Consider the following 15,715-nt stretch of genomic DNA (forward strand, 5'->3'; position numbering starts at 1 on the left):
TGATTGCAATTTTCTGGTCTTGGCTGTCAAGAGGGGGACCATTGTCTAACCGGCAGCCTTGTCTTGTTGGGAACAATGCTTAACATCTCTCATTTGTGTTTTGCGCGGTGGAGAATTACAAGCTCAATTGCAGCGGATGAAAGTGAAATTATAAATATTCCTTCTACAGTGGCCATCAGTTTTGAAGCATGTTCCCAAAAAGTAAATTCACACCCCTGACTCCAAAATGAAAAGAGAAGCACATGTACAGTACAACTATCGCTGTCCACCCCTAATGCCTGGTTCACACTTGGTTGCACGTCACGTTGTGCATCGAAAATAGACGATCTACAAGCTCGCAACAGGCCGCGCTGTGACGCAGCATTGTGAGCTTGTTGACCACCTGTCCGGCTTTCCGATGGGCAATACCGGCGTGCAACTAAGTCTAAATGAGGCCGCCTTAGTGTCCATCAGACTATCTGTCTGTATGTCATATAGCTGATGTTGTCAGGCAGATGCAAGATTACCTCAGCTTGATCAGATTATGATTTGCTGCACCTTTCACCCCAGGGAGAAGGGAGGGGGGGGGGGGGGTCATGCAGTATAGAGCCCATTACAGTTGCAGCAGAAACAGAGTACACTACAGATGTCACAACTATTACAAAATAATCGTCTAATCGCAATTATTTTGTCATAACCATCATAATCTTTTCCACGTTGAAAAATGTTCATATATTTTCAAACATTTTCAAAAATTGTTGAAATAGCAGATCTACAAGCTCACAACGTGTTGCATTGGTGGCAATGGCCACCCCTAGTGTTCATATTTTATGCATAGCAGGCTATTGTCCCCAACACTGAATTGTTTTTGCAGATTAATCTGATTTAATCGCAACGCGTCACATTGAGCTTGTAGATCCACTATTTTCGCTACTCTAGAAATGAGGCTATGGTAACTTATTTCCATAGCCTCCTATTTATTTCTGAAATTACGCCTCTGATCGTTCTCTCTGCATGTAGTCTCTCAACAATTACAAATAAATATACAGCTCAACAACATGCATGGGGTAGCAGTCGCATTACCATGTAAACAACAACACGGTGTGGATAAGGACGGACGGACGGACCACCGACAACAGTTCTCATCTTGGCACCGTGGGCACTTTCCCTCTGTCTGTGGTCATAAACCCTCTTGCTTCAAAAGCAATAAAGCCGTTGTTTTGCTTCTTACTAGAGCAGCGTGAGACTGGAGTTCATGAGTCTAATCAGCGTAGCCCAGTTATAGAGTCCAGGGGAAGAAGTAGTGCTGTGTGTGTGTGTGTGTGTGTGTTTGTGTGTGTGTGTGTGTGTGTGTGTGTGTGTGTGTGTGTGTGTGTGTGTGTGTGTGTGTGTGTGTGTGTGTGTGTGTCTGTCTCTCTCTCTCTCTCTCTCTCTCTCTCTCTCTCTCTCTCTCTCTCTCTCTCTCTCTCTCTCTCTCTCAGTCTCTGCCATCTCTAAAGTGTGAGATTCCTGTGGCCTCGGCCAACCCTTCGGGGGAATTATTTGTTTACTCTCATTACTGATTCTGCTTCTCTCCTCCCCCTCCGGCAGGTGACCTTTAAACCAGATCTGTCCACAGCCGAGGTTCATGACGAACACATCAAAGGACCTCTAAAGGTAAGACAGAGGGGTCCTGGGTGGCTTGTCACTGACAACGTTGTTACTTGTTGACACTTAGACACAACAGCTTAAATACAGATGTAATTACTTAATACGTACGGGTCTTACAGGTTCATTGGTGTTTTTGTTGGTGCAGTTGCAGGTTGTTTCAGGGCAAGCCAAGGAACCCTTGGCTTAGAGAGCTCAGCTGAAGCGGGGACGCATAAAATTGGCGTTGCAGATTACACTTTTTCATTTGATTTCATAGATAGCTTCATAGGCTTGTTTGAGCAGCACTGATGGGTTTTGTGAATGTGTATTTTCAGATATTTAACCACTTCAACCCTCAATACTTAGTAAACTTGACATTTGGCTCTGCAGTCTACTTATTCTTCTCCCTCCACACCAAACCTCTTTGCCTAAAATAGCAGATTTACAAGCTCCCAGCGCAAATGTTTCCCTGTACTATGGTTCAAGTGGTTGAAAAAGGTGGACAAAAGTTGGAAATCTTTAGCAGCTAAAGAGTGGTAGCCTTTCTCTGCTTTATTATAACATTAATTACAACAGTTCTAGATGAAATGACTTAAAGTTGTGTTATGATAAACATAATTCCAGACCTTTTTGACTTCCAAGTAGTTCCAAATAGTTTTTCTCTCCTGTTGCTTTACAATTATATGGAATTGTGTAAGCATTATTGTGAATGTACAGATCCAATGATTGATCACTCGGACTGTGGCGATTTTAGTCCACAATTCCATTCAAGCTCATCGGTTTATCAGTCAGAGTCTGGCAGAAACATAATAATAATGTTGGTAATATTAATTATAATGATTATATGACCTGTGAAGTGTACAGTGCAGATGTAAGCAATTTCTCATCCTTGGGCTCCTTCAGGTGGGTGCTGTTGTAGAGGTGAAGAACCAGGATGGAGTTTACCAGGAGGCTACCATCAATAAGCTGACAGATGCTAGCATATACACTGTGGGTGAGTTGATGTGAAAATGGTGCGTCTCAACTTTTAATCTCTTCATGGACTTCTGAACCACTGCACCCCAGTGGATTAATAGAGATAAAATCAAAGTCCTCGCTGTCCTTTTAACAGTCATTAGATGGTCCTTGATGTGCCAATAATGCTATTCGCTGGAACTGAGATCAGCGCTGGCCTCGTGTCAGTGTCTGCCACGGGAAACTAGCAAACTACTCATTGTTGGCATTAAAACACAGAAACCAAACCAGAAGCACTGGTTCCCAAACACTGGGTAGGGACCCGTTTGTGGTCGCACATTTTTATGGGTCCCTAAGATTTTTAATTGTTATTATTGCAAAACATTTTCAAAAAAGCAAAATCTTTCATGAATTAAAAAAAAATCCCCCACAGTAATTACATAAAGAAATAAAATAAAAATCTAAGAAATTCCATATATCGGAAAACAAACGTTTAAGAAGTAGTGAAAATAGCCGATTCGCGCCACGTTGCGTGCTTGTTGGTCTGCTGTTGGTCCCGGGCAAACGTCTAGTCTCTCTTTTGGGTCTCGACCTGAAACGTTTGGAAACCACTGTGCTAGATCATGGCACATTTAGTAAGTGAGAGGGAGGGGTATGTTTGAGATTTAGCGGCCTGGAGGTCTATATCTGTGTGTCTGTGCGTGAGCGTGTGAGTGCGTGTGCGTATGCTTGTGTGTGGAGTCTGTGGACTCCTGGCCTACATACAGTACAAGCTAACAGTTTTTCTTTCTCCACTCTCTCTCATCTCCGCAGTGTTCGACGACGGAGACGAGAAGACCCTGAGGCGCTCTTCGCTCTGCCTGAAAGGAGCACGTCATTTTGCAGAGAGCGAGGCGAGTCCCCGCCGTTGCACCGCAAGAGTTCTTTACACCAGGATTCTGTTTGTCTCAAATCTCCCGACAGTCGAACACTTTTTCCTTCCTCTCTGGCACCGAATAAAAAGCTTGCTTATGAATGGTGCCGCATGCATGGGCGTCCAAATGTTCAGCTGCTGTCTGAAATGCACAGTGGGCAGTATTTCCAGGAAAACCTGAACTGATATTGATGCAAATGTGATGAGGAAAATCCCTCCTGGCTACAGCCACCACAGCAGCTCGTGGATAAGTTCCATGCAAAGAATTTCTTCAAGCTGCACACAAGATACATCCTCTGTAATTCAGGTCTAATTAAAAAAAGAAATGACTGTATTTTGACCTCTGTCTGTCTCCCTTGCAGACCCTCGACAGGCTCCCGCTCACCAACCCAGAGCACTTTGGCACCCCCGTCATTGGCAAGAAGGGCAACCGCGGCCGGCGATCAAATCCAGTGTGAGTATTGCCCTCCCTCTTTTAGTAAACCCAAGCTGAACCTTTACTGTGTGACAAATGACTAGTATAGTCATTTGTTACTCGGTAAAGGTTCAGCCGTTGGAGATCCTTTGGTCGACAGCAGGCCTCCAAATTGATGTAGACTCTCTCTGCATTTGAACATAATATTGGTACCCCTCAGGTTCGATTCATACTTAGGTGCACAGTGGTGTCCCACACCGAAAATAGACGATCTGCAAGCTCTCAACATGTCCATGCTGCGACCCATTGAGAACTTTTAGATCAGCTATTTTCGACAGGCTTTAATCTGCTAAAGTGTGCGTGTGTGTGTGAAGGAGGACAGCCATGGCACCGTGCAGCTCAGGCTGGATGTGATCATCTTTCCCTCTCAGGCGACCACTCCAATGGATATTTTATGTTCTTATGCTGCTTCTCTGGGGAGGGGAGGCTGCTGTACTGTGCGGTTTTCATCAGGGAATAGATAGAACTCCTGTAGACGGTGGGGGTTTGCCACAGAGATAATTGGGGCTCCTCTTCGTATAAAGAGGACACTCGGCTACATAATCTCATTCTCCGACTACCTCCCTAATGGTACTCAGGGAAAAGTCAATATTACTCTTGAACGTTGATATAATATTGACTTGGAACAGTCCCAGCAGCACATTAGAGCCTTGTTTTTTTCTGTCTTTACCTCAGAAGAACTAGGGATGATGACAAAGTCTTTGCATAGGTTAGTCATTGTTAGTTGTGTGCCACAAAGTGATGCAAAACTATAGGAATGAAACTGATTAGCTGGCTGTTTATGTATATATGTATTGTACGTTACTCTGGCCACGAAAAAAAAAAAAAAGAAAACGAACGAACACAACACCAGACTCCCCAAATGGTGGCCGTAGTGGAGTGAATGAAAGGGACCTCCGATAATCAGAAGATCATCTGTTTTTACTCACGGCCCGGGTGTGTGTAATTGCTCCCCTTCGAGTGCTCATAACCATCTGAGCAGCCATCAGCTGGTTGAAGCTGAAACAGAATTTCCCCCACATGAACTAACGAATATCTCAATGAGCCACGTGACTCAACTATGCACTGCTCTGGGTCGCCTTGTTTCAATATAAAACCTCAGAATGATGACTCCTCGGAGCTGTGAATTGATGCATAGGATACATCTCCCGGGGCTTTATGGCACCAGGAAATATGAGAAAATATAAAAAGTGGAGTTAACAGATGCGTAAGACAAGTAAGCGTGGCAGTTTTACAGTTTTATTGCAGCTACCACCTGCATGAATTATAGGCCACAGGGACTGAGTATTGCTTGACTGTTTGCAACTGTGATTCGAAGCTTTAGATGTTTACTGCAGCTCTGTTGATTTTACTACTCCAAGTCCTTCTAGAGTAGGCTTTGTGTACCCGTGCACTGAACAGCGTTCAGAGGCAGTCTAGTGAAACGCACACAATGATATCCGTGCGCATTTAACTCGGAAGAGTGCACAAAATGGAACGGTTCCATTTTGTGCATCCCCCGGAGTTAAATGAACACGAGGATTTATTTGACTGTGTAGCAAGTGTGGAATTAGGGTACCTTTTGTCTCACTCAGACACACGGCTGCCTGTCTGTCTCGACGCCGCGAGTGTCGAACCTCGCCTGTGCGTCAGGCTGGCTGTCACATATCGTCACTGTCGGGCAGAAACCTCGTATCTCCAAGTTTCTTCGCTAAGTAAAGCCCTGCTTCATCATACAAGGCCGTCGCACAAAACTAGTGAAAACAGCCAATCTACAAGCACACAACGTCTCGCGGTTGTGTGCTTGTAGATCGGCTGTTTTCACTAGTTTAAATCATTTTTAAAATGATAAATACAAAACAAACGGTTTTGGACATACATGGTTTCCACCCTACAACGACGATATACAAGTGAACTCCTCCACAGTTTGACGCCTAATAATGAGTCATCAACCATCGCTTAGAGGAGGCCTCGTTTTCTTGACTAAATTAGTGGTTTGTTGTACTGGGTGATGAATAATGATCTGCTGATGACACTGACACTCGTTTTTAGAGTTACTCAAAACCTCCCTGCTGCTAATGATGTTCACCTCCCCTTCCCCGGGGGATCAGAGCCTGACGTTCTTTCAAATGCACGAGCTCCGCACATACATACCCAGCTAATGTCTATTCCTACATGTGTGACTGCAGCTTCATTGCTGGGAGAGAGAATGCCTTGTTCAGTGGGACGTTTTCATTCGTTTTTGGTTGCTATAAATCAGAAGGTGCTTTCGGGAAAGTGGCTTATTTTCCCAGAGTCAGGCAACTTATTATATTGACAGAACTTGCAGGGGTTTTGCAACACAATAACACTTACATGAAAGCAATTTATTATGGTGTTTGTGGTTTCATGCGGGGACCTGCCTCCATGTGGACATGGGCTACTGCTGTACATGCATAAGGTCAGCAGTGGTGAAGTAACGCCTCACAGTGGTTACATTATTTTTAATTGCTGTAATATGCAGTTTAATTCTCAGACATCCACTGGTAGTGGTTATTGTAGACCTGGTGTCTGTCTGCATGTGTGTGTCTGTGTACTGTGGGTGTGCGCACGTTTAAGACAAACTGACACTGTTTAAATGTATGCAGTTATTCTGTGGTGGATGCAGGGTGGAATTGCGCTTAACTAATGAACATACTTATGAAGTGGATTTCATGAATGTGAATGATGATGAAAACACATGTGAGATGTCAATTTGTAGATATTTGATGATTTTTGTCAGGTATGTTAGAACCAGTTATAACTATGTACTCAAAATAGACAATAGACAAGCAGTAGTTACAATATGCCATGTACACTAGACCAGGGGTCTTCAACAGGGGGTCAACGGGACCCCTAGGGGGTCCTCAGAGTTACTACCCCTAGGGGGTCCTCAGAGTTACTACAGGGGATCCTCCAAATCTTCCAGTCTTTTTTTTTATTAACAACTTGAACTCTAGTGTCCATATTCTGAGAACTGTAGCCAACAATAGCAGATCTACAAGCTCACAACGCCTCGCAGCGTGAGGCATTGTGAGCTTGTAGATCGGCTATTTTCGGCAAAGAGGTTTGGTGTAGAGGGGAAAAACAGCAGACGATAAGTACAGAGTAAAAGGTCAATTTAGGCCTAATCTATAGAATAGGGCTAAATCAGAAATTAGCCTACAAAACAAATATGTTGCTACATACTGTATATGTACTGTAAGCCCCTCCCAAACAGCAAAATGTGTTCCCGGCCTGAATGGGTTAAGTAATGACGGCTCAAGTGGTTAAATACACAAATTTACATGAATCCAAAATACACCAACGATTGTGCCGTCAAACAATGAAACCATTTGGAACCTATGAAAAGGTTGTGGGGGTCCCTGCTTCATCTCTCTCTCAAATAAGGGGTCCTTGGCCTGAAAACGTTAAGACCCCTGCACTAGACTGTAGACCAGGGGTGTCAAACTCCTTTAACCCTGGCATCCCTATTTTGGGCATGTCATTATAGGCACAATTACTATTTTTGAACATCTTTGACTCTTTGGGGCTAAGAGTGGATGATGAATGAATCCATTGTTTGTCTGTTTGTTTTTGGACAGTCAAGAGGAAGCGTCGTCATCGTCGTCCAGTGAGGAAGAGGAGAGTGACCTGAGGCAGAATGAAGAGTTGTTTGGCAAGGTGGTGTGTGTGGAGGGCCTGGCCACGGGAGACAAGAGGAAGACCACCTGGTATCCTGCTCTGGTGAGCTCACCTGCCTACTTACCCAGCAGTTCAGGCCTCGACCCATAAAATAATCATATTTTAACTGGGGACTTTACCTTCACACCTTGATGATCGCTTGGAATTGTAGGAGTTAGCATTACATTTAGTTTGACTCGATCTGTTCCATTGTGAAAATAGCTGATCTACATGCTCACAACGCCTCGCAATCATATTTGAACGCCAGTTCAAGTATGAAAAGGTTCAGAACCACTGCTGTATATGTACTAGGGCATTCACCAAATATTCGAATATTCGAATATCAAAGTCACTATTCGACGTTGTTCACCGAAGTCGAATATTCGTATTCGTATTTTTTTATTGTTTTCTCTTAAAAAAATATATAGTTTATAAAGCTTGGCTAGATAGGAAGTCATAAGAATGAGTTGTCAATGCCCCTGGTGGATGAATTTGTTAATGCTCTATACCAGGGGTTCTCAAACCTTTTTAGGCCTTGACCCCCAAAATAAACATATTTGAACTGGGGACCCCCACCCTGACAAGCACTTGGAATTGTACGTATTACATTTAATGTGACTCGGTTCCGCAGATAAATATTGTGAAAATAGCCGATCTACATGCTCACAACGCCTCGCTTGCACAGCAGTTTGCCTCTTGCTTACTTAATATTTGACAGTTTGGCGTTTGGCCAGTCCTGTCGAATATTCAACTATTCGAATACTTTGAGGTTGAATAATTCGAATACTAAAAATCACTATTTGTGAATGCCCTAATATGTACCCACCTACTCGCCTGACTACCTATCTGCATTCATGCCCGTTTGCAGTGGGCTCCCTCCCTTGCTGTTATGGACCCATTGTTGCTGGCCCACCAATCGACTTGTAGGATCTAAACTCCCACTTACGTAACTTCAGTGCTGAGGCTGATGTTATTGGTTCAGACTCACCTACTATTCAGTCGTAGCATGTCAGACTGTGTCAGGAAACTACGATACGTGGTGTTGTTGCAGGACGGGATTTGAATTTCTAATTTGTAAAAAAAAAAAAAAGTGTGGTGATGACTCAACTTCTCTGAGCCAGGAGAGGACAAGTAGCTGCTGACACAACTCTTAGTTTTCACTGACCTGTAAAACAATGCCCAGGAACAATGGCTGCGTCACACCAGAGTTTATCACTTTCTTTTTCCAGTCCGTCTCTGCCACCCTCCCTTTGAGCTCCCAGACTCTGTTAGCCAGTGGTGGAAAAAGTTCTCAAATATTTTACTCAATGAAAGTAGCAATACTTCAATGTGGAAATACTCTGTAGTAAAAGTAAAAGTCCTGTAATCAAAATTTACTTGAGTAAAAGTACTCGAAGTACTCATTGTGCAGAATGTAGCATTTCACAAATTCAAAATGTATAAAAAAGATATTTAGAAAATAGCAGATATACAAGTTCACAATGCGACACATTGTGAGCTTGTAGATCAGCTATTTTCAAATGGCTAAAATGTATACACGGCTGAAGTGGTTAGTGTATTTTTTGTAATAATAATCAAAACTTGCAAAGTAACTTGTAACTAAAGTTTTCAAATAATTGTAGTGGAATAAAAGTACAATATTTGCCTCTGAAAATTGGAAATACTCCAGTAAGTAAAGTAAAAAATAACTCAAAATTGTAAAATGTACTTTACACCACTGGCTCTCAGACTCTGTTTGCACACAATGAAATGGTGACATGCTATGTTAGTTTATGTAAGTGGTACACAGACACAGAGAGAGAGAGAGAAAGAGAGAGAGGATGGGCACCACCATAGCGTCACTGCCCCTTTAAACCATTACTGTGTAGTCAGCAGGACTACGCCCCCAGTGTTTGTTGTTCTTGGCGTGCACGATGTGCTCCACACTGCCTCCCCGTGGCCGGCCCGGGGAAGTGCGCTCACACAACACAACCTCAGCATTGTTTACGGTACACCACTGCACTGAGGTGGAGGGGTGGAGTAGTGTCAGTATATAGACTGAGTCTGACAGCAACAGACAAGTTGCTGAGAGGAAATGAAAGTGCTCTTGGTGGTTACCTTACACGATTAGTCACCTTCCATGACTAAACGAAAGCAATAAGTCAGAGTGGATGGACTGTGCATACTGTGCTTGTTTTGTGTGCTACCTTTGATTTGTTGCACGTAATGCAGCACGTGCCAGGACAAGGAATTGGCATGTGACTGAACAGATAGTGCCCATTATGTTACAACAAATGATCAGATTCACTTTAGATTTCAGATTCACTCTATTGTCACTTAGATGCACTGTTTAGGTAGGTACCGGTACATGTGAAAAGACTTACGCTCGGAAACTCCAATACAATAAAAAACATGCTAAAATGACCTAAAAGCACAATAAACTAGCACAGGGCAAGAATATCAGTCAATCAATGAAAGTGCATAGTGCAGAGTGCAAAGAGTTTGCACATTTACTTTTCATATAGTCTGATGGCCTGTGGGGGAAAAAGACTTTCCTCAGCCTGCTAGTGAGCGCTTTGAGGATATTGTATCCCTTTACCCTTTTAGACTTTTGAAAAAAGTACATACATAATGCATGCTTTATATATGTATCGTGACACCTAAGCTTATAGATTGGCTATTTTTGGTACTTTTACCTCGACACTGTCACATGTTATTTACAGAGGTGCCCTGAGTCCAAAGAGTTTGAAAACCCCTGGTATAGAAGACAGATGGAAAAAATAAATGAGAAAGAGAGAGATAGAGAGAACAAGAACAAGGAGAGCCTAGGAGGAACGTGCAGCCACTCAAGTACGGCAGGCAGGCCGAGGGAGAGCCCTGACGGCCAGCGCTGGAGTAGACAGAGCAGCTTCTTGCTGTTGTGTTGTTGTGCTGCTCATCATCAGCGTTGGTAAGCGGCAGCTGCCTGTGCCGCGCTGTGAGGGAACAGCCAAGGGGGAGAGAGACTGTTTACTCCGTCTCTCTTTTCCATTCACTGCCTTGCCCTTGCTTTAAGGACACAGCCAGCGTATTTGTTTTGTCACTCATTGTAAAAAAGGAAATGTTTGCCGGAGCATCTTTTTACTCACCATAACTGTGGGTCAGCCTCTGTCTCTACGTCCTCCTCTGACACTACTTTCTCTTTTTATTCCCCCGCTCCCTCTCTCTCCCCCTCTCTCTCTCTCTCTCTCTCTCTCTCTCTCTCTCTCTCTCTCTATCTCTCTCTCTGCCCCCCTGTCCCTCTCTCTGCCCCCCTGTCTCTCTCTCTGCCCCCCCTGTCTCTCCCCTGTGTATGAAAACAAGGTCATTTCCCCGGACTGCCATGAAGACGTGACTATGAAGAAGGACAACATATTCGTCCGCTCTTTCAAGGATGGAAAATTGTGAGTGGCGGAAATAGTTGAAAAAATGCATCTGTTTCGTGTGTTCCGTGCACGCACGCACGCACGCACGCGCGCACGCACACACACACACACACACACACACACACACACACACACACACACACACACACACACACACACACACACACACACACACACACACACACACACACACACACCCATAACAATCTGTGAATGGATTCCATAAAGGGAGACTTTTGAAAGCTACCAGTGCTCTAAACTGTTTATCTGATGTGTCTGATCTGCATAACGAGCAAAGAGATGCTTGAATGTGTCCTATGGGGAGATGTTCTACAGTCTAAAAATTGCAACCGCAAACACTCTTTATCAACTTCCATTCTGGATGTTGCATATGAAATAAACTAAACTTAATTGTCAGTCGGCTGCCTAGAAAGCTGTGAGTAGTTGTTACTGTGATCTCACTAATGCCTGAAGATTTGTCTTGCAGGCTTTGTCTCTGAAATCATAAACTAACCTAGTTAGCCTATGGTAGCTACGATATAATCCAATCAAGACAGGATGTGTACAAGCCCAGGGTTTTGGCTCATCTTCTAGCAACATGGGACCATGTGTATACTGTATGTTGTTTACTGATGACCGGTCATTAGGGAGGCACATAGCCATACATAATATTTGTTTACTACATAACATAATTATTATACCGAAAGCTTAATTTGAGAAATAAATCAGGTCTTATGGTGTATACATTCTTTTCTGTTATAGTGTATAATGTAAATGTAAACTAAAGTCAACGTATTGTTCAGGTGTTATGTTACTGTACTACTGACATGTTTGGGTCAATAGTTCTACTGGCTCGTTGCATGTGTGTGAGTCAGTGCCACTGAGGAATGGGTCAGGAGGACTTATTCAGTTGCTTGGCCCCGGGGCAAAGGGCTTTGATGGAATATCTTAATGGAAGCCAAGGGAGACATATTTTTTCTACCAGAGAGCATAGTTTGTTTGGGCTCTGAATTGACACATACAGGACACTGTAATTTATTTATTTTTACCGGCAAGCTTGCGACTTACTGGCAAAAGCCAAGCTATAGAGTTGCTTACCCCACAGGTTCCCCCTTGGCAAGGAAGGACACAGTCAGATACTATATAGTGCGTTTGGAAAAGAGAGGTTCAGTATATAATGGCTCATGTAGGGGGACCTCCTCTCAGCTGGTGGTGAGCTAAACTGAAGTCAATCCCAACACTTGAGCCTTGCTCTTGTGCATTGGTGGAAAAAGTACTCACATTTCTTATAAGTAAAAGTGTCAATACTTCAATGCAGAAATGCTCCATTAGAAGTAACAGTCCAGATTTATTTTTTTAACCTTTTGAAAATAGCAGATCTACAAGCTCACAATGCATTGTGAGCTTGTAGATCGGATATTTTCAAATGGCCGAAATGTATATACTGTAGGGCTGAAGTGGTTAATGTATGTTTTGTAATAATATCAAAATCAAATATCAAAATCTTCCAAGTAACGTGTAACTACATTTTTCAAATAATTGTAGTGGAGTAAAAGTAGAATATTTGCCCTTGAGATGTCGTGGAGTCGAAGTAAACATATTGAAAATTGATAATACCCCGGTAAAATCTCAAACTTATACCTTGTACAGTACTTGAATAAAGGTACTTAGCTACTTTACAGCACTGCTCTCATGTGGATAGGAACAGGGGCCACACTCAGCAGCAGCGCTGCCTCTCTGCTGTCTGTTTACATTCCATAGATGACAAACCAGCCAGAGACCTTGTGTCTTGGGTCTTGAGCCAGCATTCCTCATTAGACACGTTGTGTAACCCGACAGCGCCGTGGCCCCTTAATCTACCCGGAGACATCGCTAAAGGCACACATAGCCAGTGGTTAAGCGTGCGTGAAGAGAACTTCTGTCGTTACTAGTTTGGGCTGAGTGACTGAGGAGTTGAGCGGTGGACCTGATCAATTAGATTAGATAACGTGTGATGATTTCCGAGGGGGGAAATGGAAGCTGTGATTCACGCTGATATCACGGGAGGTCGTAGGGGTCACGTCCTTATCAGCTGTCTTGGCTTACATACACTCTCCACTGACTGCAGTGTTGATTTCGTCAACTAAAACTATGATGAAAAATGTTCATTGACGAAAACTAAATAAAAACTAAGCTACGACTAGAACTAAGACTAAATATATTATAGATCTCTTCTCCACTTGTCCCTCCCTAACATTTCAGTCTAGTTACTAAAACTAGACAAAAACATTTCAGATGACTAAAATATGACTAAAACTAAATTAAACTTTATTCAAAAGACTATGACTAAAACTAAATTAAAATTTGCTGTCAAAATCAACACTAGCTTACATACACACTCCACTGTTGTAGAGACAGTGAATTACTCATTCTCACCTGAGTGGTGGAACGGTTCACTTGAAAAGTGTAGGTGATGGGTTTTCATCATAACCCTGCCTCACTGTAAGTGACAAAGTCATCTGTGGATTTGATCTTTGAGTTTTTAGTATTACACGCTATTGTTTTTCATGGCCGCTCAATAGGTCTGGGTCTTATCTTCGGCACTGTACTATGATATTGAAAGTATGTAAAGTTATTTTCCCAAAGGTGTTTTTCAAGCTTAGGGAGAATCATAAAAAGGACTGCCTGCCGCCACCACTGCTCAAGAAAGAATGCCAAGATTTTGTCAATTGGGTTTATGTGGTTAAATCAGTTGACATGATGGTTACATACACATCATTAGCGTGGCCTCACACATGCTATTGTTAGAAATGGTCATAATGAGATTACCAATGAAGTTCTATACATTTTATGTATTGATGTTGATCTATTGATGTATTTATTACCTTGCTTATTGTAAGTCGCTCTGGATTTTAGAGCGTCTGCTAAATGCCTAAATTGTAAATAGTACAATGTTAATGGTTGCTTAACCTAAATACAAAAATCCACCCGGGGGTGCAAGTCTGTTCTGGGTCTCTAGTACTACATCATGGGTCTTCAACAGGGGGTCTGGGACCACTAGGGGGTCCTCAGAGTTACTACAGGGGGTCCTCCAAATCTCTGAGTGATAGAAACATTTTCTCCTTTTTTAGAATAACCACTAGATCCCTAGCGTCCATATTCTGTGAACTTTAGCCAAAAATAGCAGATCTACAAGCTCACAATGCCTACAAGCTTGTAGATCAGCTATTTTTGTCAAAGAGCAGAAGTACAGAGTGAAAGTTCGGTTCAAGTGGTTAAATATCTGAAAACACAAATTGACATGAACCCAAAATAGACTGATGATTGTGCTGTCAAACGATGAAACTATATGGAATCTATGAAAAGGTTGTGGGGGTCCCTGCTTCATCTCTCTCTCAACTAAGGGGTCCTTGGCCTGAAAACTTTGAAGACCCCTGCTCTACATGTAATTTTGAACTTGATTGTTTGAACCCCGGTTGGGACCTTGACCTTTGACCCAAAGGTGAATCATCCCTCTGGGCCAGCTTATTGATCCTTAACATAAAAGAAATCCTCCCATCTGTTTTCAGTTTTGACCTTGATTGTGACCTTGACCTTTCGACACAGATATAGCGATTACAATACCTTGCATGGCTCTGGGCAGGGTAGCAGTACATTGTATGGGCTTTGTATGGGAAATTAATTGGAAGTGAAGTGAGTCTGTTGTTCACAGTCATTCAGAGATGACAGTGTACAGGGCTTATAGTCACTGGTGTAAAGTAACTAAGTCAGGGTTCCCACTGTCATGAAATTCCTGGAAATATTTTGAAATTAGAAAAATATTTTTCCAGTACTGGAAAAGTTTGGGAATTGATCAAGGGTCCTGGAATGTCCTGGAAAAAATAGCTATGCATTGTCTTTGGTTATTGATTGTGTTAATACCTCTGAAATGACAAATTAAACATGGGCCAAATTGTCAAATATTATAGGCAGAAATTGTGAAAATAGCCGATCTACATGCTCACAGTGAGCATGTAGATCAGCTATTTTCACCATGAAACCGTGTTAAACAGAATTCCTCAACTCTTAGTGCTCGTCAGGGTGCCGATGATTATTTCGGGGGTCACGGCCTGAAAAGTTTGAGAACCACTGTCTTTGGGCATTGCGCATAGGAGTAAGCGACTCGTTATTGAGCTGAATTATTGTTATATAGTCCTGGAAATCGGGTTAAATATTCTGGAAACGTTTTGGAAATTAATTGGTAAAAATGTGTGGGAACCCATTTACTCAAGTATTGTATTTAAGTACACATTTGAGGTATTTTTTTACTTAATCGGGTACAGTCACACCGAAGTATGGTTGCCTGCTGATAAGCAGATTCTGTCAATGCAATTCAAAGGGAATGGAGCGGAATTATGGAGAAATCCGCAAATGGCAAATTTCTCAAAAAATCTGCTCCATTCCCATTGAAATGCATTGGCAGAATCTGCTTATCAACTGGCAACCATACTTTGGTGTGACTGTGCCCTACTGGAGTATTTCCAATATTCAATACTTTTACTTCTACTCCACTACATCTGGCAAATATTGTACTTTTACTCCACTACAATTATTTGACAACTTTAATTACAAAACATGCAACACTTTCAGACCCACTTAGGCTATTTGAAAATAGCAGATCTACAGGCTCACAATCACAACGCTTCAAAAGCGACGCATTGTGAGCTTGTACATCTGCTATTTTCAAAGCATTTTTACACATTT

The 15,715-nt window shown here is 42.5% G+C and overlaps 1 protein-coding gene across 4 annotated transcripts in view; it reads left to right on the top strand.

Moving 5' to 3' along the window:
* arid4b (AT-rich interaction domain 4B) overlaps positions 1-15,715 on the top strand; it is a 62,298-nt gene that overhangs the window by 25,783 nt on the left and 20,800 nt on the right. For all 4 annotated transcript variants that reach the window (XM_080741181.1, XM_080741183.1, XM_080741182.1 and 1 more), the window contains exons 4-9: positions 1,570-1,635; positions 2,512-2,602; positions 3,376-3,455; positions 3,838-3,929; positions 7,532-7,673; positions 10,932-11,011. In XM_080741181.1, coding sequence (XP_080597307.1) covers positions 1,570-1,635; positions 2,512-2,602; positions 3,376-3,455; positions 3,838-3,929; positions 7,532-7,673; positions 10,932-11,011 — 551 coding nt within the window. The remainder of the gene's footprint in view (positions 1-1,569; positions 1,636-2,511; positions 2,603-3,375; positions 3,456-3,837; positions 3,930-7,531; positions 7,674-10,931; positions 11,012-15,715) is intronic.

This window comes from Nannobrachium achirus (assembly GCF_963921795.1).
Source record: "Nannobrachium achirus genome assembly, chromosome: 13".
NCBI lineage: Eukaryota > Metazoa > Chordata > Actinopteri > Myctophiformes > Myctophidae > Nannobrachium > Nannobrachium achirus.